At 39.2% G+C, this 23,751-nt stretch overlaps 1 protein-coding gene across 7 annotated transcripts; it reads right to left on the minus strand.

Moving 5' to 3' along the window:
* Positions 1 to 3,205: 3,205 nt before the first annotated feature.
* LOC117297617 lies at positions 3,206 to 21,828 on the minus strand. Of its 7 annotated transcripts, XM_033780735.1 has the most exons (12): positions 21,259 to 21,828; positions 17,587 to 17,660; positions 17,078 to 17,119; positions 13,953 to 15,301; positions 12,126 to 12,197; positions 10,020 to 10,076; positions 8,345 to 8,431; positions 7,383 to 7,514; positions 6,758 to 6,924; positions 5,253 to 5,362; positions 4,361 to 4,471; positions 3,206 to 3,443 (listed from the first exon to the last, which is right to left on the minus strand). In XM_033780735.1, the coding sequence occupies exons 1-11, from the start codon at positions 21,354 to 21,356 to the stop codon at positions 4,368 to 4,370; spliced, it is 2,292 nt and encodes a 763-aa protein (XP_033636626.1). In that variant the 5' UTR covers positions 21,357 to 21,828; the 3' UTR covers positions 3,206 to 3,443; positions 4,361 to 4,367. The 7 variants fall into 7 exon arrangements, with proteins under 7 accessions (XP_033636626.1, XP_033636628.1, XP_033636630.1 ...); XM_033780737.1 differs by lacking the exon at positions 12,126 to 12,197; XM_033780739.1 differs by lacking the exon at positions 8,345 to 8,431.
* Positions 21,829 to 23,751: the final 1,923 nt, after the last annotated feature.

Raw genomic sequence — 23,751 nt, forward strand, 5'->3', positions numbered from 1 at the left:
TGGTGATACCGCAAACCTTTCTATATCATATTTCCACCATGCAAAGTTTCAAATCCTATCTTAGGGTAAAACTATTCGAAACGTCGATACCACAACCCCCGCCACCACTCCTCACAAAAGAGATTTACACAAGGTTGTATCCGCAAGTTAAATTTGATATCAGTTATTTCTTTTAAATAACGTAAGTGGGGCTTTCAGTGGAATTGCACTTTCAGTGGAATTGCAAATCAGCTCAAACCATGGAGGAAGAAAATCCATGCTCAAACTTAACTCAAACCACCTTACAATAGTTGCGTGTCAAACGTAGGACTTGTTTACCTGCAATCGAAACATCGGTCAGGTAAATAGTTGACCAAGCTGTGTGGATACAGGTTTGTCGACAGCCCCCCCCCCCCCCCCCCCCGTCCCAAACGAGACGTAATCCAGCACCATAAAGTTGACAATTTATGATCGATTGCAGTTTCCTTTAAAAATTACTAACTTCCATAAAAGTTAGATATAGGTTCCGGAAACCCTGATGACGGATGGTGGTACGTGTGAAATGTTTGGACTTCAAATCGCCATATTCATTTTTGTGTGAACTTGAAGCTATCCTCTTAGTTGTCTGCTGAGACTCTACTAAAGTGTCTCTACATAGATGTGTACGGGAATACAGGCCTGTATGCTTCGTTTTTGAAAGGACAAGGACACCAAGGCATTTTCCCTTTGAATTAAAGAGCACCCTGTGAGGAAATTGTATGTTTCCAGTGGGACATTGCAACTTTCAACGGCACCAAGGCAATGTCCAGGGAGGCATGGAAGTTGCCTCCTTGAAGTATCAGGCCTTGGAATAGAAGCTTTAATTTGGCGTTGAACAAAGACAAGTTTACTCGAGTGTGACTTGAACCTGAGCCCTCCGGACCCCCGGCGCTCCACCAAAATGAGCTAGAGTATAGCACTTATTTACTCATTAGTCAGTTTCCCTTTATTTGGTATTATACTAGAATAAAACATCTGAGACTCAATACCTCACAAAAATAACTTTCTCTCAATGTCTTACTCTCACAATACCTCACATTGCAAAAACTGGGTAATTGTTCGACTGTATTGACACCATGGCTGTATTCACAGAGAGATACCAAGAAATCCAAGGCAAGCGGCCCCACCCCCTCCCTCAACTCGACCGTGTTGATCTTATACTGACAGTCGCGACTACAATTGAGATCAGTGATGTAGATCCACTACATTACATCACAAATGCATTACAATTACATACCAATGCATCTCAAGAATACTAATGCATATCTGTATAAATCTGCCCCTGATTGCAACCAAGGTTCATATAACCAAAAGTGTTAATTGTGTAGATACCACGAATTCCACGAATATACAGTTAAGGAGACAAATCTAGGTGTGTCATCAAGAAATTGAGTGAACACACAAATCGACAGTGCAACAAGGAAACAGTATGAGCGAACAGTAGAATTCCAAAATAATTTGAGTAACAGTGAAAAAAAAAGATGTTGCACCCTAAATTGAGATGATCTGCTCTCGTGTGAACGGGTTAAATACACATTGGGGAACCAGCCACTTGAATGCAAACTTGATGTAATTTTGGCTGGTGCCCTGTCTCCGTTAAACCATACTTTGCTTAGCAAGTTATGTGCTTACAGCGAGGCTTTATGAAATTGGGCCCAAAAGTACACTGTTTTGACATAAATTCAGGCTCACCGATAAATGTCTTAGTTTGATGTTGTATTATGGGTTTTTGTTTGCGTCTTGGAGCAACCGAACCGACGAAACAAAGCCATGCTCCAAGTGCATGCATTTAAGCACACTATGCCATAAGTCCCGTTGATATATTATATACAGTCACTGCCCCATCATTGACACAGACGTCCCTCTTCCTATGCCAATGTGTGAACCTGACCTTCACATGTCAATGGCAATCACCAGCGGGTCGACGGAGGACAAACCGGTTGTCATCCGCTAGAGGGCGCTATTCTCGATTATCAGTGAGATTATTGTGTGGCCAAGTGCGGTCGTCAAGATCAACTGCCCGCTAGGTGTCGCTATTCAAAAACTCTAGTACCACTAACTGCTGCCAACAAAACGAATGAGACATGGATGCTAAAAATCTACTCTGCGGTGATATCATCATGAACCTGTAGATCCATGATCTACCCAGCAAGGGCGTTTCAGCAAAACAAACACACATTTTTAATTCCTCCCAAAATCAAGCTCTCCTCCTTCCCCCAAGATCATTTTGCAGAATGGAACAAAGCTCTTTTGTACACTTCAAGCTGAATATAAATGAATTTTCCTCGGCTGCGACTTATTTTGCTTAGCAGCGAGTTTCCTTTAGACCGTAAGTCAGCCAATACTTTTAGTAATTGTCAGTCTGGGTTCCGCGCAAACCTTGTCGCTTTGATTTTGTATTCAGGAGATGGGAATCAGACCTTTTGAACAATTTGTGTAGCGACTAGACGATTTGTATTGCGACGACTTATAGTTGACGCGCAGCAACTTTAAGAAACGTTTTTGACGGCGACTCTTTCTACGCGGCGCTTTTTTGTTGGAGGAAACTTTTAGAGGGGCGAGGACATTTTGATATTGGCATATTATGATGACTTTCAACTGGCAAGCAACGACAGCAAAATTAGACATAAGTGTTTTGTGTAATAATTTTTAATACGTTAAAATCAGTTGTCAAAATGGTGACATAAATAACCACTCAATTAAATTATCCAAAAAAAAACACCAGTTAAACCGATGATTGTCCTGTCCACATTCTTATATAAAGAAAGCTTTGTTTTCCCAACAAGTTAAACGTTTACAAGAAAATAACAATACATTTGTTTCTAGTTCCTGCAAGTTAGTCTTTCCTTTCCAAAATTATTCAGAAAATATTTCAAAATAGATTAAAGAGCACTGTATAAATATGTAAATTTATTTTGCCAAATGTAAATTTTATTCCATTTCATAAGATAATCCTCATAAATAACTATGAAATTTTTAGACTTCTTGCATGACCGCCACCGTTGTGGCCAACCAATAGAAACCTGCATGCTTGTACGCGTCGCGCAAAACGTTCAGCCGTTGATATAGGTATTCATGCAGGCCTGCGCCTGGGATTCCATCTTTGCAAGGGCAATGTCATTCATTTTGCAAAGGGCACTTCCATTGGAAAGTATTTAAGTCAATGGGAAACTGTTGAAGGGGCACCAAGGCCAAGACAAGAGGCAACAGAGGTCATGACCTCCGTTTAATTCCAGGCCTGTCATTGACCTCAGTGAGGGCGCCATTTGGGCGTGTGACGTCATGTACGGGATCTATTGTGACCATTCCCTGCTTTTGAACATGGTAACAGAATGGTAGGGCGCCCTCTCACGGTACATATCATCCACGGTGTCTTGGATTTCAGAGCACAAAGAAGATGCATCTATCTAGGATTTATTCTGGTCCTGTCAATAAACAAACAACACAATTAATTAAGCAATGAGTTTAACACTGATTCAACAATTGCATCGGGAGATCAATGATAATAATTGCAAATTAAATTAAATTCAAAAACCTTTACTGGTCCTAAAACTAAAATATTAAGCAGTTACAAAAGATTAGAATTAAGCTCTATATGATAAAACAAAATTAAATACTCATCCACAAAAATAAGTAGGCCTATAGTTCAACAATGAAAAGAAAAAAATACAAGTTATTTACAAACAAAACATCAGACTTTACAAAAAAAGAAATCAAACAAAACATCATACATGTATAATATAAAGGAAAAAGGGGATTATAAGATGAGGAAATCGAATGTTTATAAAAACACAACAATTTAGCAATGAAATTGGTATTGCACATGAAAATTGGATGGAAACACGATATGCCCTATAGGATAGTGAAGATAAGCAAAACACATTCACAATTAATAGAACACATTATTTAACAACACATTAATGCAATGTTGACATGATTGTACATACATGTGTATGTAAGTCGTGAAAAATGAGGTACATTGTAATGCATTTAAATATAATTTTGAAACTTTGCATTGTGTGATTCATTCATTTCATGTGATTAAAAATCACATGACAACCAAAGGCTGAATTGAGTGTTCCGAGGGAAAATTCAACCTACAGTGTAAAAACGTTAAAACCAAACAATTAATAAAACAGAGCAGGACAGGATAACGAAAAGGAGTAGGAAACCAGGCAGATTTTCTTGTGAGGCGCTGTGTTAACTGTAGAGCGCCATAGAAATGTGTTCAACTCATACGAAACATTCGCAGCGAAGACAGGGCTGTGTCGTCACAATTTTAATCTGCATAATATTTAGTGGGGCACCATCCCCGGCCGAAGGCAAAACTCTTATTACTTACCTATTGGTCATGGCGTGGCCATTCCGGTCGTATGTTGAGAAAAAGTCGACCTTCTTGGTGGCACGTTCTCCCAACTGAAACTGGAGTTGGGTTTTCTTTTGTTGTGCGTTTCTGTTTTAAATTAATTATTATAAAACATTAATTATTGGGCGTTGTGGAGGTTGGATTAAAAGCAAGCCAGACATACTATAATGAAAACCTTCGATAGGGGGAGTTCAGTTTCACTACATTTGAACAAATCTCAATCACTTTGTCAAAAAAAACCATGTCATTTCAATTCAACAATGCAGGAGTGTATTAACTTCTGAAAAATATTACGCATTACAGGCATAAAATACAACTTGAACGTAAACCATGCATTCTAAACCACTCCCTGGTCAGACTTGACCCGGTTCTATGTGCCCATAAACCTGACTCGTTTATGGGTCATTGTTACCCGGAATCTGTGTCAAAAATTATCAGGATCAGGCCAAGTATTCATAGAATCAGAGCTAAAATGACGTTAATTTTAAAAGCAGTTTCTGGGTTAGCCTGATCCAAACGGGGTCAGGGACCAGGAATCCTGGTCAATTCTCTGACCCGGGAGTTAGTAGAATGTGCACCAATGGTCGAAATATACATCCATGTCCGAGAGGCCAGGTAAAATAAATAACATGTTGCTCGTCTGGAGTTTTGTTCTCTTAAGATGACCACCATGTCTAAGATGGCCCCGTGTCACAAAAAAAGCAAAACAATCGGTGAGACATCCAAAATCGGAGCGGGGGGACGAGCAGCATGTCATCCATTTTACTTGGCCTAAAACACGAATTAGTAAAATAACATAAATATTTACAGTAAACACACTGATCTACAAACACACTTGTTAGTCTCTACTTGAAACACAAAAACTCACGTGTCGGCATGAGTGTTAGAGGAACTGACGTGGATGACGATGATTGGTTGAAGTGTGGGTTAGTTTGTTGGTGACTAGTTGCTCCAGTGTTCGACATATACGGTGCAGTTCTAAATTATAAAGGAAGTGGGGACACTATAGTATCTTTGTGTACAAATGCATTATTGTTGTCAACATAAAATAATAAAGTGTATACTTCATAGGCCGTATCTGAACTGGCGGCTAAAGCTACGGCTACGACTGCTGCCAAGGGTGCTCTATGGATAACTATATTCCAATGCATGGTGGACACGGAGATCTAGTCAAAGCCGTAGTGCCATTTTAGAAACGGACTTTCTGGAAATGTCATTGACTACATGCAAGACGAACTCAGACTGCAAGCTAGAGTAACTGCTAAATCGTGCAAACATTAATATTTACATACATGTATATATGATTTGAGGCATTGCGTGGTGAGGTATCAATATTTGGTTTGCGGTAACACCATGTGTGTATCTACTTGCCAGGTAGAGTTTGTTCTTAGAGAACTGTCTTGTTTAACTCTACTACAGCGGAGTAGATTGTTCGGGTGTTCGGGAGACTTATAAGTTCTGAAAAGAACTGTCCTTGATTATTAACTATTACCTGGGCGTATGGTATAGAAATGGGAGTGGGCTACTACTTTAGCTTAAAGGATCGTAATTAACTGTACTACCGCGGACTCAGTTCTTGGGTTGGTCTCAACGTTTCGACTAGATTGCTCTAGTCATCCTCAGGAGACTATATATATTTACATTATGCTTCAGCAAATGGGGCGCTCTCTTGATGTTTTGGGAGAAAACTATGAGAAAGTAGTTTTGAAAAACTTTAGGTCAAGTTGCTCTTAACATGTTTTTCGCTCTGATCTGTAAACTGAAATAACCTTTTGCAGTCCAAATTAAAGCTGATATCAACAAGAGTAACCACTTATCACATTTTTTTCAGTGAGCAAAAGTGGCATTAAATATTAATAATGAACATTTAAAAATAACACAACTTAAAGTGCAATTCGATTAGTCAGTTCTAAAACTACTGAATAGTGCTGTGGTTTTTCTATGTTTGTTAATATATATTGACACTATGATTGGGGCTGTTGAAGTGGATAGAGACTGGGTACGGTTTCTTAGTCTTTATGGAAGAGACATGATTCGCAAAGCGAAGACTAAGTTTGGTCTTATATATATGTTGTGTTCGTTGCTGTAAAAACGTGAACATTGTATTGTAACCTTTTTGTGAACATTGATTATTTAGGTCATTTGACAAATTATTTTCACTAGTCGTTCAGTTTCACCCAATTGTTTATTTCGAAAAAGTAACAATCACTAATGAGAAAAGATACCCGCTGTATTAAAACAAGTAGTTTTAACTGTCACCATTCAAATAATTATACATGTTTGGTTCCACCACCAAAGCCCCCAATTCCCGTTAGCCAGTAATAACGTGAAGTATTGATTTTTAACTGATAATATTTTTAATTCCTCTCTTACGTTGACCTTTGTTGCTTGATTTGACCTTCGAGATGCTCTTTCCACACGTAAGCATTGTTGATGCTCCGATCTGATCGGTGGCTCTTCCCAGAGCCCGCTCTCTCTTGGTGACCTGAACTTGGATGACCCGATGACGTATATTTTGGGAGCCCTTGCCATTCCACCGGCTGAAAATGTAATGTTTCACCAAAACCGAATATCAAACAAAGAACGAAAGAAAAATAACAACTATTTGATTACAGGAAAAAATACTAGAATAATGCGCAAGCTTAGCAGGCGGGTGCAGAAATGGCAACACATGCTTCACTTTGTGCATTCTTAGGGCCATGCCACTCTAGGAAATTTACAGGCAATCAGTTGCAGGCAGTCTCCATCAAGAACAAGAACAAGCCATCAAATGCTAATTTCCACTTGTCTTGGGGACAGTAAAGAAATTATTAGAAAAACCGCTTTACTACCGAGGTGTTCCTTTAACGCAGTTTGTTGCTTCCAAATTGCCTGTAAACAAACTGCCTTCCTTGTGTGACAGTGCTTTTACGCGTTAAAATTTGTGTTTGTTTTGGAGGAATAAGGCCCCCATGCACCCAATCATTTATAGCTTGGATTTGTATCAATTTATGCCTACCGGATTCTGCGGATTTGCCGAATGTGTAAAGAGGTAGTAATGGTGTCCGTGCATCTTCTTATGAGCTGTCTCCACTGCACGCTGTAAGGAAGTCTTGCCCGCTAGAGGGCGGAATCCAGGTGGGCCTCGATGCTGTAATATAAATTGGAATAAAAGTTGGACGTATTATTAGTAAATTTATTATTTCAGATGTTATGAAAGGTGCCAGGTGCCAAGGCCCCAAAAGGTGCTAAGGTGCCGATGTCAAAAAGTCCCAAAGGTCCAAAAAGGTCCGCATAGTCTTGAGACAACCCTCAACAATAATATCTCCAAACAACCTGTAGGAAAAAACTCCTTAAATAGCGATGTCTCGATATTGCCGTTTAAAGTGCAAGTATTACAAGAAAACCAAAGAACCACAAAGTGTACTAAATGTGACAGTTTGGATGATGCAGACCATCGAACACAGAACAATTCAAAGTGTTTCAAAGGCAACAATACAATCGGGACTCCCGAGTCTGAGTTTGGCGGCAACAGCTACGGCTTGGTCGCCGTTTCGAGGTATAGGACGTCCAAGTCCCAGTCTTTAGCTGCAGCCATAGCCACCAATTATTATGATACAGCCAAAACCATAAGTACATCTGTCTCCTATATCGCTGTCTGGTCTCCTAATGTAAGTTGTTGGTACATATGTATGTGTTCGTTAGATTCAACACATACATCACTGAATTTGTAGAGAACATACAAAAAATCGTAACGTAAACTTTGACCTCCACCGTATAAATCAACTTAAAAACTACAAAACCCGTGCAAATGCAGTTCGACAAAATGTGACTCAAAGCACATTACCCTTCACCTGCATGCTAAAAACCCTCAAAAAATCAACATAAGTGGCGCGACACAATAATTGTGCAAACAAAATTAATAATTAAGCTTAGGAAAACTTCTTCTGTTAAGTACTGCTGCTTCGTGTCCCGACTCACCACAGTTGCGCCGGAGTTGGCGATAAGTTTCTTGCCCAGTGCTACCGAAGCGATGCGTTCGATCTTGCTGGATCGTTGACTGGAATTCTTTATTGTGATGTGCGTCCAAAAAGAGAGTGCAATAACAACGTGACAAGAAATGTGGTTTAGAAATGTGATCTTAACTCCATTTGGTGTTCAGTGACGTAAGCAGGAACCAGGGCAAAATATTAGGCATCTTTCTTACCTTATGCTTGCTTAGTTTTTGTTTTTGATGTCGCTTTCGCCAAAGAAAGTGACACTGCTTAGAGCACGTAGTAGACTGTGAAAGTCTTGCGCGTATTTGAACTTCCGGGACCAAGCTGCTCCCAACCATTGAGTTGTACGTGTGCCATATTTTATTTCCTCAAACATGATAATCGTCTTGTTGGAAAAGTAACATTTAAAATTGAGATATTCGCCCAAAATGACGTTATAAATAAACCTAATGCAAAAGCACAAAACAAGTTTATTTGAGGATTTGGGACTTGTCGTTTAAAAAAAAATCGCAACAGTTTCAAATCGTTAACTTTCCCTTAAGCTCGTGATTGCCGAAGCTCCTGCTCCACATCATTAATGCCCGTGTTCATAAAAATGCATTAGTTTTGTTTTGAGTGAGTGACACGGTTTGCTCGGCACGCAATCAAACTGTTAGCTCGCTTTCATATTTCTGCTGTTAGCAGCTCTAAATTTGTCCGTCAAACAACAAACCACCACACAGTTATTTTGCATTTCATTAATACAGCATATCACACGTCGAGGTAAGCCCATTATTAAAACAAATCCGGCGTAAAACATTAATATTTCAAAAAACAGCCATTATAACAATTTGATTGTTTCACTACTTGTACATGTAATACGGTACGAGATGTTAGCAATTATACATGATATCATCCATTAGTTATCTTAAGTTTGAAACACATACATAAAATGTATTAATAACAACAAAATAATTCTTGAACAGTAATAATATGTTTGCTTTGAGAGTGAGTTTTATTTACAACCATTAGTCCTCAGTGTGGAAACCAAACACACAAACCAAATAAACTGAAATATTGCAATGTCTGCATTCGAGCTAAGCTTGGTTAGATTGTCAGTGCGGTGCTATGTTATACCAATCAACAACAGGCAAACAACTTTTCGAGGGTTAGCGTTAAAGCGGCTGTTAGTGCTAAGGTTTTAACAAAACATTGCCAGCATTATTGTGGACAAAGCTAGCATCAACTTTTGATAAACACGTGCATAATTTCAAATCTTAACAAATTTGGTATACGATAGTACATGGTGACAATTGTTGTTCTTTTAAAGTTTTTCTTCTTTGAATACGTGTCTTCTACCTGCAAAAAATGTGGTCATTCCCGAAACGACCGTTCCCTGCTGTGGCTCTGGCTTACGCTCGGGCCAGAATCGTGTTATAGAAATTGCCAGAGCCTTCATAGGCTGGAGCAGGAGTTTCGAAAACGGCCAAATTAGCCAGCGTGAAGTGCAAAAATAGTCTGACCCTCTTGGGGTGTACTACGAATTATTATTCGCAACTGTTTGTGCTACACAGGGAGCAAGACCAAGCGGGGTAATATCATGGTCAATGTGTTTTGTGCTTGTTGTTAATAGCCTGCCGGGCACCAGTCACACAATGTACCCCATTAAGGGTTCATACCTTGGGCCTCGATGGTTTTCCCTCGTGATCATTCCTTCGTTTCGTATCACTTTCCGTCTTCAAGTGAGCAGCCATGCATAAATACAACATCACAAAATATTTAGGTGTTTTTTAAATTCATTAATTTATACCTACCAGCGTGGTTATTTGGACTACAGCAGAGCCTTTGATAGTCTCTGTCATCAGACTTTGTTAAAAAAACTTGAACTCACTTATGGTATTTCCGGACATCTCTTAGCATGGACCAAATCCTTTCTATGTGATCGATTTCAAAGAGTGGTATTTGGGGGACATTCTGCAGACTGGATACCAGTGGAGTCTGGAATTCCTCAAGGTTCGGTTTTGGGCCCACTTCTTTTCAGCGTCTACGTTAATGACCTACATCTTCATGTAAATTCCTCCATTGGTCAGTTTGCAGATGACACCTTCATATACCACTCTGTGAATTCGCAGGAACATGAAACAGTTTTACAAAATATTTCCAAATGTAAGGTTTTATCTTTGAACCGTAGCAGATCTCGAACTAAACCTACCTACTATGTGCAGGGCCAGTCTCTAGAAACAGTTGACAATCTAAAATTGCTTGGAGTTACATTGTCTTATAATATGTCTTGGGATATGCATGTTCAAAACACAGTTTCTAAGTGCAATAGATTACTTGGTTTTATCCGCAGTGTAGCTGGTCATTCATCACTTGAAGCTCTCTTGCATTTGTATAAGTATCTGGTTTTGCCTGTGTTAGACTATTGCACTCCAATTTGGAATCCATATTTACAAAAAAATATTGCGGCTGTAGAAAAATTCAACGGCCAGCCACTAGACTGATCCTTAAACAGAGACGCCAAGATGAACCTTATGAGTCTAGACTAGGCATCCATGTTTTGTTTTGTCTTTGTAATTTGTTAATTTGTGTCTTGTTTAGTTTGCATGTTTGTTTGTAATGTTTGTGGTTGAGTGTATTTAATTGCCTGTTTGTCTTTTTTTTCTCGCTAGTTTGTTTGTTTGTTTGTTTGTTTGTTTGTTTTTGTTTGTTTTTGTGTGTTTTTGTTTGTTTGTTTGTTTGTTTGTTTGTTTGTGTTTGTTCGTTAACCTGTTTGTTATGTGAAATTGTTTGTCTTTTTGTCTCTTGTCCTTCCAGGTTGGACTGACACACCTCTTGGTGACAGTGCAGGCACTTTTGTCAGTCCTGGCAAATTTGGATTGTTGTTGTCTTTATGTTATCCTCAGTCGTGTAGTACTTTGTCTTTTCTTTTACTGCCTGTCCTCCTCTTTTATATCTTGATGTATCCCCCTTTTTACTGTTTTCCAATCCAGATGTATATATTTATATATTTAATGTTTTTAAGAGTTTTATCCTTCACGTATAAATTATTTGTATTTTTGTATTTGTATGTGAATTGCCAAATAAATAATAAATAAATAATAATAAATATTGGTCAAGGTTTGTGGGTAGTTGAGAGTCGGTGAAGTAAGCCAAAAATCTTTCAAAAACATTGTCCGCGTTCAAATAAGAATTACTGATTTTTAGGAGCAATTTGTTTTAACATGTATTAGGGAAAACTCTAATGATGGAAATAATAACTCGGTTAGGTATTAAGAAGTATATAATGTTTAGGTCATGCATGCTGAGGATGGGTTGGATCCAGTGTAGAGTGAAGAATGACGTAGTGGTGTAATTTAAGAATGACGTAATGGGGTCATTCATTGAAGACTGACGATGCAGTGTTCACTGATTATTTTACAAGTCCATCAACAATGTCAATTGGAGGCAAACGTAAGCAATTCAAGGCATTCTAGTTATATTTACAACACACAAACAAAATGTGGTTTGTGTTCGCTTCAGAAGCTTATGTCAAATTAACCAGGACAACCCCATAAGTACTTCTTATACACACATGGTGGTGCGGCCTTCTTTTGCTTTAAGGCAGAACATTTCTTTTAATTAAAGGTTTGAATGATGATAAATGACGACTAAGCATGCTTAATGTTATAATATTTATGAACACAAAACTAAAATAGTCGTCGTTGTTAGATGATGGGTCTAGGTGCAAGACCTATGGTAATAGGGTTAGTACACAGCAATGCCAGTCAGACGAGGGACAATACCTGCGGCATGTTTCCTTTAGGGAGTTCTGCTGCACCTCTGTCACATCTTGATATTGCACAATTGAGCGTCTTCTGTGATCCGGATGGTAAATATACAGAAAACAATCATAAAACAACTTCTGGTTCTCTAAGCGCCCTCTGTTGACATTATTCCGAACGCAACAGTAAAGACAACTTCTTTAAAAACAATAACAGCCAAGTTGACATCTCCTTCAGATAATTTTTGAGATCTTAATTTGAAAATTTTAAACACAAATCACAAACCACACAAATTGTTACATAAGGTAAATATTGTGCGTGACAAATCATTGAGCAGTGGAAATTCAATAACATAAAAATGGTCTTCGTTTAAACTAGGCCTATGATAATTATAAGTGTGTAGAAAAACAAAATCATCACCCATTGATGGGGAGGGGGGAATGTGGAAGAAGCAAACGGGTACCAAAACAGATAATAAAGGAATTTCCTGTCGACAAAATATTTGTGCATTGCACAATTTGAATTACGTTTTTTAATTTATAAAAACAAGAAGAGAACTTAAAAATCACTTCAAACATGCACCGATTTGAGAAAGCGCTTAAAAAGGGACGTGAATCCCAAGTACATTCTCAAAAGAACAACAGTTTCGTCTTGCACAAAGTGGTGATTCCAATAACCAATAGGTATTCGATGCAAAGATGGTGTACAAATTTGTGAAACACTGAAAATCATCCCTACAGATCAAATCAAAAGTCACTGGAAAGAAAGAATAATGTGAACCAGGGCTTAGGATGAGGCCTGGACTTGGTGCAGAGACAGTCTTCCCGGAGCAAGGCAAAGTACGGAGTATAGAAGGTCTTAGAAGAAAACAAAATGAATGTTCAGAAGACACATTTTTGAGTGATTCGAAAAACGCCACCAGACACTTCAACCTTTTGTAGATGGACTTACGAGGCCACCGTAATATCGGGGATCCATCAGCATGGTGGTATTTTGTATCAAATCTAGAATTCGCTGCTGACTCTGTACGATCGTGACAACGGAGATGGATAAAATTTTATAAAGTTAGGCAGTTTCCTTTTCTTGAGCAATGTAAAGTTGCACGGAATATAAAAACCTTATTGCAAAAATTAAATCATCATTACTGTTATTATGGGCTTGCAACAGTTAATACAGTTATTCAAACCAATTAACAAATGTTTATTTGAAGATGAATATTTGACCAATGTAATTCAAGACAATGTTAGTAATGATAACTATATGACAGCATACAACACAACTTTATAGCGCTTTATCTAAAAGCATAAACCCAAGAAGCGTGTAACAAGTGTAAAAGGAAATACTGTTGGATCGCACAAAAAAAAGACTTAGGCCCTAAAACACAATCTTTATACATGTAACACAACAAGAAGCGGTACCTTTAACAAATACGAAATCCAGCTTTATAATTTCTAAAACTTTAACTTGTCTTTGAATTATACAAATAAAAGTTCGGCAACTTAAAATCAGTAACCAGGCCGAACCAGATTTAAAGTACAAACAGGATGTTCATACAATAATAATTATTCGTATTTGAAATAGCAAAAAGATCTCTTCAATAATGCAAACACATCAATATTTAGAAAATCATCAGTATGACAATGTCCTTATCATGACCTTTATCGCGGTGTGGCCATCTTGTGGCCATTTTCTCTAATTCAAATCAATGTAACCAAAACGAGGTTGGAATGAGAAATAGCCAGAATCCTTTTTGTACAACAAATGTTATCATTCATTGCTGTTGTTAGATACAAGGAACACGACCAAGATGGTGGGAGCAATGACAATGATCTGTAAAGATGTACCCACCTTAATTAATCTCGCCTCTTCTGCCGACGCAGTGCTACAGGTAGGCACGCCATCTACACTCCCTCCAGGTGACCTCTGCTTCAAATGCATCATTGCACTCTCCCCGTTAGATCCACTGTCCATCTGTGAGGGTGACGTCAATGACACACCAGACCCCGGGCTTTTAGTTCCGGGCAGAGAAGGCAAAACTGACCTGCTGGTGTCCTTAGTTCTAAACCCATTCTGAGTGACCCCTGATTGTCCGACTATTGAGTCTGTTTTATTCTTTATTGCACTGTCTAAAGTCGCACTTCCTCCTGCCTGTGTCCAAGGAGATATGGTTTCTTCGCGTTCGGAGATACCACCGATTAGAGCTGCGTAGACGTTCGGGTCTCGCTCGCTGGACAGACCCACCGGGCCGAGCCGGTGGACAAGCCGCGGTTTACTGGACAGCAGATCACCAACGCTCACACTGCCTGAGTTTGGAAAATCAAAGCCGAGACTGGAGGAAGCACTGCTCCGTTTCAACCGCTCCTCCATCAGCCTGAGAACTGCTGATTTATCTGCCGGTGATGAATTCATCTTACTGTCTCCACTTGGACTATGAATCTGACTCTCGCCAGAGTCTCTACGAACAGGAGACCCAGATAGGTTACCTGTTTCGTCTTCAGCTCCTTTGGGATTTGAATTTGTATAAGATAATCTGACGTTTTGAGGTGGGGGAGGTGATGGGATGTCTAGGGTCAGCCGTTTCAAATCCACCGTTGATTTTGCGGCGGAGTTTCGGATCGCCACACGGCGCATCTTGGACGATCTGTTTCCGCCATCGGCGGTCGAGTTTGCGGAGGCAATTTTTCTACTCTTACTTTCCGTCCTGTCAGGCGGTCGCGTGGGTGGGGCACTTCGCACACCACAGCTGGGTCTTGCGGCCACTTTTCCGGTACCTTCTTCTGGGGTTGCCCATGTACCAACACTTTCATTGCTACCCGTGTCATCAGCACCCGGTCCATGGGGGCACTCGGACTCCGTGTACGCTGTCGAGATTGCACGACCTACCATTGAGCTACCATCATCAGAATCTGCACGTTCGGTCCGATCCACGATCGATTTCTGTGTACCACCGGAATCCGGGTTTTCTGATTTGAGAACATTTTGAACGCCTTTATTAACTTCTCGTGTCCTACTTAAAAAAATTGTTTTATCCGACGTCCCATCTTTGGTCGTTGAGGGAGCACTTTTCGGTGTAGGTTTTAGGTTTGCTGAGAGACTGCTGCTGACGAAATCTTCGAAATCTTCGATTGTTGAGCAGTGTGTACTTGTCCAACAAAGATACGGTTGCCAACCTTCATTTTGGGTGCTTTTCGTAGTATCTAAAGGAGAAAATGTTTTTCATATTTTAACTTGGATTTGGACCAAATCATGGTGAGCATCTGATTAATTGTACCTGCTTCGTATGACACTCCAATTAGATTGTTCTGACGTGGACCCAATCATAAGGCCTGCAGTAAGCATTAACAACTTACTAAGCACGAACAAACACTATTGGTAATTGTCAAAGACCAGTGTTCTCACAGTGTGTATCTCAACATATGCATAAAAGAACAAAACCTGTGAAAATTTGAGCTGTATTGGTCATCGGAGTTGGGAGAATAGGTGAAAGAAAAAACACCCTTGTTAGACGAATAATATGTGCTTTCATATAGGAATAATACTTCTAGCTGGAAGTCTTTTATTATTTCAGTAAGAATATACCTCTATTTAAAAATCTATGACATTTCAGAGGGAGTCGTTTCCCACAATTGTTTTATACTAACAGCTCTCCAATGCTCGTTACCAAGTCAGTTTTTAAGTTAATATTTGTTTTGAGTAATTACCAAACGTGTACCTTCCTTTTTATTTAACAGAAACCGTTTACAAGACAAAATTCCATAAAGTTTACGTCGTTTAATTGTGATCCGTTGGTGCCCACTCATGTTTTGCTTATAGCAAACAAATTTGCTAATAAGTATTTTCAGCTTAACAGCTTTATTAAATTGGGCTCAGGATTCCATGTCAGGGTCCGAAAGATATTTTCGGACCCTTAGGGAATTAAAACCCAAACCACAGTCCAAACCGGGATTCGAACCGGGTCACAGAAGTGAAAGGCAGGGGAGAAAACCATTAGGCCAACTTGAACGCCCAAAATATATTAATCAATTAAGACTATGCATACAAAACAGTGGTTTCCTTAGTAAGTTTGTTTAAAGGAAAAGTCAGCTTCCAAATAAAATCATTCACGAGTGTTTCGTTCATTGGCAGTCACGCAGAGCGTGTTTATATCCTTCATGCCTAATATTCGAAATAAAAAAGAGAGCAACAATCAAGACTGATAGCAAGAACGAACGTCAAGGTAACTATGAGAATGGTTTTTCCAGGTTGTTGCAAAAAAACAACAACAAAAAAACACTTGCTTGAAAATACAACAGCTCAGGCTGTGGAGTGCCATCATTGTGCTTCGTACTGTCGTAATGAATTAAATTACAGGGCAACCACGAACAGGGTACAAAGTTTTCATCAGTGACCCACTCGACCTACGGCGGCCGACTTTGTCAGATTGTTTGGCATTAATATGCCGTTGTATAAAACACCACTGTGATATCTCATCATTATAACTGTCCCATCCGTTTTTAATGTCACACTAAAAGCCATTCATGGGAGACAAACTGCCACTTAATGTGTTTGGGTTTTGTTACCCGTCTGCGTAATGTTCCATCATCATCATTTTTTATGACAGTTACATCACTTTAATGTTACATAAAACCCATTCATGTGAAGGAAAATGCCTCATAACACGTGTGGGGATTAACATCCGGATACTTACAACTTGGCATTAGCTTTGTTATCTTAATGCTTTTTTAATTATATTTTTCCAATTTAATAATAGCGAGAAGCAAGACAACTATTTAAGCCGAAGAGGACAACCGTATTGAAATATTCCATAGTATTAACAAGTTTTTAAATAATATCCAAGTTATATAATGCAGGCTAAAACTCTTTATCCAGGTTTATTTTTGTCAAAATATTCTAGGGAATATGGCAAATTAATATACATATTTTGTAATTTCTTAAAGAATTGTGTACAATAATTACAATTTCTCACATCTCACCTTTTTTCTTCTTGTTTTGTTTCTTGGACCACGCATCAATATCTGCAGGTTATTAAAATTATTTTAAAAACCAATGAAAGTTAATAGATAACCAATATTATGTTAACAGCTGAAGATATAGGTCGATATTGAATTTACGAATGTATCGTCGCAATTGGGAAAATAATAATCCCATGAGTCAACCCAATTACACTTAACCATAATTCTGCTTAACCATAATTCTACAGTTATTATTTCAGTTTTCAAGAAATAGGGGAAAAGGAACATGTGAATTTGAACAGCTGACAATGACAAGCCTGCGCAAGATTTTACTAAACCTGCGTTGTAATCTGAATAGTAATTAATTTAAGATATTTATATGTAGACTATAACATTCTTGCTACCTGACCACGCAACAGATTTACGATTTGATTATCACAAAGGTTCCAATCAAAGATTATAATGTCTATTTTGACCGATTAACCTAAATTTAGTGCTTACAGTACAAAATGGGTCCAATATCAACTTACCAATGGACTCGATGTCACATCCATCATGATCACCACTCCATCCCCTCAGCGTTTCCCAAGGCTCTGCTTTCACCCTGCAAAATGAAAACACATTGAAGCAGAAATTAGGGTTAGTTTTGTTTAAATTAACGTTTATGTATAGCACTTATTGACAGATCTAAGAAAACTATACAAAGACAATAGTGGCACAGAACAAAATGTTCGGTTTTAACAGGCGTATGCAAACAAGATGAGTCTTGCAACAATTTGAAGATGACAGAGATATATGGCGCTTCCCTAATGGTTAATGGGAAGAGAGTTCCACATTAGTGAGTCCCTGAGCAGAAGGAACTAAAAGAGCGGCATTGCTAGTTTTGGGGATGGGGCATGCAGCCTGGGATGAGATCAGTATGAGATCTGAGGCCATTATCATGAGCATTTCGGATTTTGTATCAAACAAGGTCATTATACAGACACTGATTAGATGTAAAGAGATATGCGTTTTAGACGAGAGAAACCATCAAAAAGCAAGGAGTTTGGAGCCCCCTCTCAGAACCATTATTACCCCCACCCAAACACACCCGCCTTTGAAACTGTTGTAGATCAATGGTGCTTTCTCATTTTGCAGTTTCTCCAACGCTTATTTTCTAGCATTACATTAATTCCATTACTGTGTGCAAACATCACTCTAAACGGCGTTAACCCTGTTTCCATTAACAATGCTACTGTTGTCAGACACCAGCCCTATAACAAACAGATGACGTGTTTCACAAGTAAACATCATTTAACCGCAGGCAAATGTCATTATAATCAGCATTTTGTAAGCTGTGTCTCTGCTTGTGGGTATTATGTGATGTAATTTTGTTTTAATAGTGGGCAGCGAAAGTTGTGCGTTTCGGTTGTGTTTCTTCGTCAAGCTCATGATGTGGGTAAAACAAACTGTCCGGCATATTAGTGACGTCCGTGCCCAACCACAACAATTGCATTTCTACCAGTTGGTTACATCCTATTATGAGACTTTTGGAAGAATTAGTCAAATATGTTCAAACACTAAAAAGCAAGTAAAGGAGAACTCATCATGTTCGTATGACAATCTAAAACCACACAGTAAACATTCTATAAAATGTTGGCTTAATATTGTTTTGTGAAATGTAGGGGTCGGTGCCCAGAACCTTTAATTCACTTTGAACACCTTAAGGACCACATCTCCGACTCAAGGTCCTGTTTTGTGTACGAAACACCAAGCGGCTAAATAAAACGCTCCAGTGCAAAGTCACTTTGCAGACAAACGGTATCATGTAATCTTATCATATCCAGCATTTCACTGCAACGGACCAAACAAAAGGCTGGATCAATATTAACGGTGTGTTTATGGTTGACTTATCGATATTCCGTTCAGCTCGGATCTTTTAAAGACAACATTTCTCTTTAAACGTGTACCGGTGCTACCGGTACAAGGAAGCCGCCATTTTGGCACATGGCCTTGCTTCGTCTTCTTTCGCACTCGTTTGGGCGTTGCAATTTACCGCATGATTATGTATCTGCATGGTAACGCGTTCGATTCAAGCTTATAAAGGCTTCTATGGTGTCTACCTATTTCAGTCTAAAGTTCATTTATAATGTACGGTTAATTAGTGCCATTTAACTGTGTTTTAATTAAAGATTGACATCGTTCGCGGACATGATATCCTTGATAAAAGATCGTCGGGTATTTATTTGTGCCTATAGCTGCGGGCACTTTGAAGTTGCCATTTGTAACGCATTTGAAAGACAGATTTACTCAATATTGTGTTTTTGTCAAACAAAGGCTTATTTGACTCATGTACATGTAGCCTCAACCTCCAATTATTTCTTCCCATAATAGCACTTCACAAAAAACATCTTTGGACTTCCCTCCCATATGGCACTTCACATGAAAACATCTTTGGGCTTAGATAAGATTGGAATACCGTGACCCAGTGATATGCAATTTGGGCCTACTCGGTCATCTGAATCCTGCGCTTCGTTAAAGAGGACAGAAGGAGTTGTGGGTGAGCTGAGATCACCCACAGTAGGAGCTCATTTAGTCGGATTGATGCATTGACATCAAGCATTTTTATTAAACTGCTTTGATTTGATTTTTTTTAGAGCCTGCATCTCTTTCTTGAAGCATAAATCTTTTGACAAACAGAGTCGTAGGATTTACAAGATAATTATGAGAATAAAACACTCAAAATGTGAATGAATTCTGTGTTTTTGATTTGGGATTGCCTGTAAAGTGGCCCTTAGCTCCGAAGACGAGTGGGGTACAATGTTTGAAACATCGATACCACAAAGGCTCATTTCAGGGCCAACCCAAAATACACATGGTGTCACAGCAAGTTTCTAGTAACACCTGTATATTACTTCCTACGGTCTCTTTGAATTTATGCAAATTTCAGCCACCTAATACTCCACCATATTAAAGGCAGTGTAATTACTCAAATAATTGTTATCATAAATCCTCACCCGATAACGAGTAATGGGGAGAGGTTGGTAGTATAAAACATTGTGAGAAACGCCTCTGAAGTGACGTAGTTTTCGAGAAAGAAGTATTTTTCCAAGAATTTGATTTCGAGACCTCAAGTTTAGAATTTGAGGTATCGAAATCAAGCATCTGAAAGCACACAACTTCGTGTGACAAGGGTGTTTCTTTTTTCATTATTATCTCGCAACTTCGACGACCGATTGAGCTCAAATTTTCACAGGTTTGTTATTTTATGCATAATTATGTTTAGATACACCAAGTGAGGGGATTGGTCTTTGACAATTATCAATAGTGTCCATTGTCTTTAATACAAGCCAATTACAACAGACGTGGACCTGTATCAAATTTGAAATTGAACCCGGCTGTGTACACATTGCCATGTTAGCCTGCGTGTACTTTGCCTGAATGAAAATAAACATTTCGTCCAGCTATGTCAAAAACGATATATTTAATATCAACTATAGGATGTTGTCTTAAGGAATCAAGGGTCCAGTTGATAGTTTTGTGTAGAGTTTAAAAAGGTCAAGTTTCAATGGCGACAATATGGTTTACCGTTTCCATAGTAACATGTGAGCTTTGATACCAACTTGACCTCTGAAACCAACGAGGAAGTAACGATGACTATAGTGCTCTGATTTTCGTGTGGGTTTTGGATGAAAGCAAATGTTTGATACTTGTTTTGTGTTTGGCTGACCCTTAGAATATTTGGCAGATATGTTACAATGAGGGTTTACAACCTTGCGAATTTTCAGAAATATTAAGGGGGACTCGTTTCGATTAGAACTGTCATACCGTTGTGGTTATTTTGTTTTTACTGGTCAGCCGGACCATATCTGGCAATGTGTTTCAGATGGACTGTCCGCTGACGTTCCAACCGGCATTTGGCCGGACCACCGCTAAAGCTTCGAGTCGAACCTGCCACTCAATTACAAAAAAACCTTCAATGTTTGTGTGTGAAAATTGAAAACGTCCAAACATATCATGCACGAAAACAAAATGACAGTAACTGAACATAATATTCCGCATAGCGGCCCGGTGGGATTCGAACCGGGGTCACAGGGTTGGAAGGCAAGGCAAGACACTACAACATTCTAAAACGATACCATCTACAAAAATAACAACATAAACATTGAAACAAAATTGTTGATGTCCAATTGTCACATGCTATTCGTGATCTGAAAACTCACTTTGAACTAGCTGACTTCCCTTTACTCGACGAGGATGCAGGAGTCGGACCCTTGCGATTCGAGGAGGCAGCCGACTTATTGGAGGAGTTATGCCACATACTGTGCACGTCAATCCAATGTTATCCCTCTATATAATAATAGTCAACCTCCATTCTTCGAGTTTAGCTAATCTGTCACAGTAGGCCCACCACACTGTCAACAATTATATCATAACTGTTTTCACAAGTTTGTTGCACGACGAGAGTTTTTGCAGCTACCGTCAGTTGGGCTGCAGTTTCCTCGTGTAGTTTTGCTGGCCACTGCTATCTCGTAAAATGTTGCCAACTTCATTGCCTTGAAGATATGGCTGGACTTGACGATATAATATCCAAATTAATAAGCATGTCTGGTGATAATGTATAGACTACGGGTTCACTAGCTGCATTTGGAAATTCATAAGAAGACCAACTGAACAACCACCACTACACTAGTCCCGTATATTAAATATCCACAGTCGAATGAACACTTCACCATCAATCAGCCGTTGTTACTAAGCGAAGCCTTGTATGTGTTGTATGTCAGAAAGTTGGATCCATTGTCATGTCGTTCAATACACTGTAAACACTTTGTGCTTGAAGACCTTTTGTGTGTCATAATAGTAAAGTCGTCAGACACAAATTGTTGCGCATACTGCCAGCGACTAATGAATAGAGGGCCTACACTTACAATTTCCGTCATTATTAGCACCCAGTGGTTTGACTTTAATTAGGGGCGGGGGATTCTAAGAATTATTGGAGATGCTGCGAGATGGAACCGCAATGTTTTTTTGTTTTTTTAAAAGATGTATAAACATTCAATAGATGGAAATTTGCATCGGGGATAAAGGATATTTGGTTTTACCTATATAAACCGATATGTGTAAGCATTGCATACCAAGTACTTACCCGAGCTCTGTGAAAAGAATACCCAGGTGGGATTCGAACCCACGACCTTTGTAGTGTATTAACATAACATTAAGCATTCTCAAGCCAACAGTTCGCCCATGATATTATATAATGGGCAGTATCATATGGACGTTAAACCCTTGCTCTATTAAGGTTAAACAGTAAATTGATAATGAAATTATAGCGTGCAGGTTTGATCGTTTTGTATCAATATTGCATGAACGATAATTGGCTGGGTTGCTCTGGTGTGGCGGTTTCAACTTTCCGCCCTGTTCAGTTTTCCGAATGACCAAATACGGTAACATTACGTCATGCGATGCCTGCGCACAGCAAGCAAAAGTAGTCAATTTTTAGTGCTGTATTGAGTCATCCGTGTTTAATACTCTCCGGTAGCTGTCATGGCGGCGTCCACGAGTACAACGAGCGGCGAACGCGTGGATCGTATGAGAGAATTTGGTGTGGCACAAGCAGTGTGACCTGCTTACAGCTGTACGCATGAATACGTGTAAAGATGGGGCAAGAGAATGTGACTAAACATAAAAGAATCGTAATAATAAACAATTTGGGGTCACTGAGAGAACTACAGTACTCGCCAGGGTACTCGCGGCTGTATTTTTGTCTGGCTACGTCACCCGGAAAACTGAACACGCCGGAAAGCTTAAACCGTTCCAACAACGTGGTAAAATGTCCGGCTACGTCACCCGGAAAACTGAACACGGCGGAAGACTGAAACCGCCACACCGGAACGAAACTAAATAATTAAAGGAACACGTTGCGTTGGATCGGTCGAGTTGGTCTATAAAAAAAGCGTTTGTTATAATATGTATGGGTAGAAAGATGCTGTAAAAGTAGAATACAATGATCCACCCAAACATGCCTCGAAATTGCACGGTTTTCTTTTTACCTCGTCGACTAACACGGTCAGCCATTTATGGGAGTCAAATTTTTGACTCCCATAAATGGCCGACCGTGTTAGTTCGCACAGCAAAAGGAAAACCACGCAATTTCGAGGCAAACTTGTGTGGATTATTGTATTCTACTTTTAAATTATCTTTCCAACGATATGCATTTTATAACAAACGGTTACAAACGCTTTTTCTATAGACCAACTCGTCCGATCCAAGGCAACGTGTTCCTTTAATGTGTTTCAACTCACCTGCAACTTGGATGCCTGCATGCTTCGTATTCGTAAGGCCAAGGGCAAGGGCAAATATTATTTGTTTTCCTTGATAAATGGCAACCTATGAGAATTTTAAATTTCTACCCTTGGAGCATTTCAAGGGCATAATGGACTGGAGGCAATCGCCTTCTTGTCTCCGTCCGTGAAGTATCGTGCCCGCTTGGACTGTAGCATTATTATTTAGGGCATATAGCTTATGTAGCTAAACAGTTGCATGACATTGTGTACATAACCCGCACTTGTTTTTGTAGTGGAAAGTTTTTAGTTTTTTTTGTTTTTTTTTCAAGTCGACTGCCGGTGTCAGATGCAATTGTGTCCGACATGCAATGCTGTCCGCTCCGGACACTTTTGCATATGCAATCGTGTTCGGGCTATGCAAAAACCGTCCGG

The sequence above is a fragment of the Asterias rubens genome, chromosome 12 (assembly GCF_902459465.1).
Source record: "Asterias rubens chromosome 12, eAstRub1.3, whole genome shotgun sequence".
NCBI lineage: Eukaryota > Metazoa > Echinodermata > Asteroidea > Forcipulatida > Asteriidae > Asterias > Asterias rubens.

What these genes read in the sequence shown, in the direction of transcription:
- LOC117297617 (XM_033780735.1), bottom strand. Translation starts at nt 21,356, where the DNA reads ATGTGGCATAACTCCTCCAATAAGTCGGCTGCCTCCTCGAATCGCAAG. An exon ending in ATGTGACATCGAGTCCATTG is followed by an intron (nt 17,120 to 17,586) that starts GTAAGTTGATAT and finishes AATAACCTGCAG; the next exon opens with ATATTGATGCGTGGTCCAAG. An exon ending in ATCAAGCAACAAAGGTCAAC is followed by an intron (nt 5,363 to 6,757) that starts GTAAGAGAGGAA and finishes TTTATAATTTAG; the next exon opens with AACTGCACCGTATATGTCGA.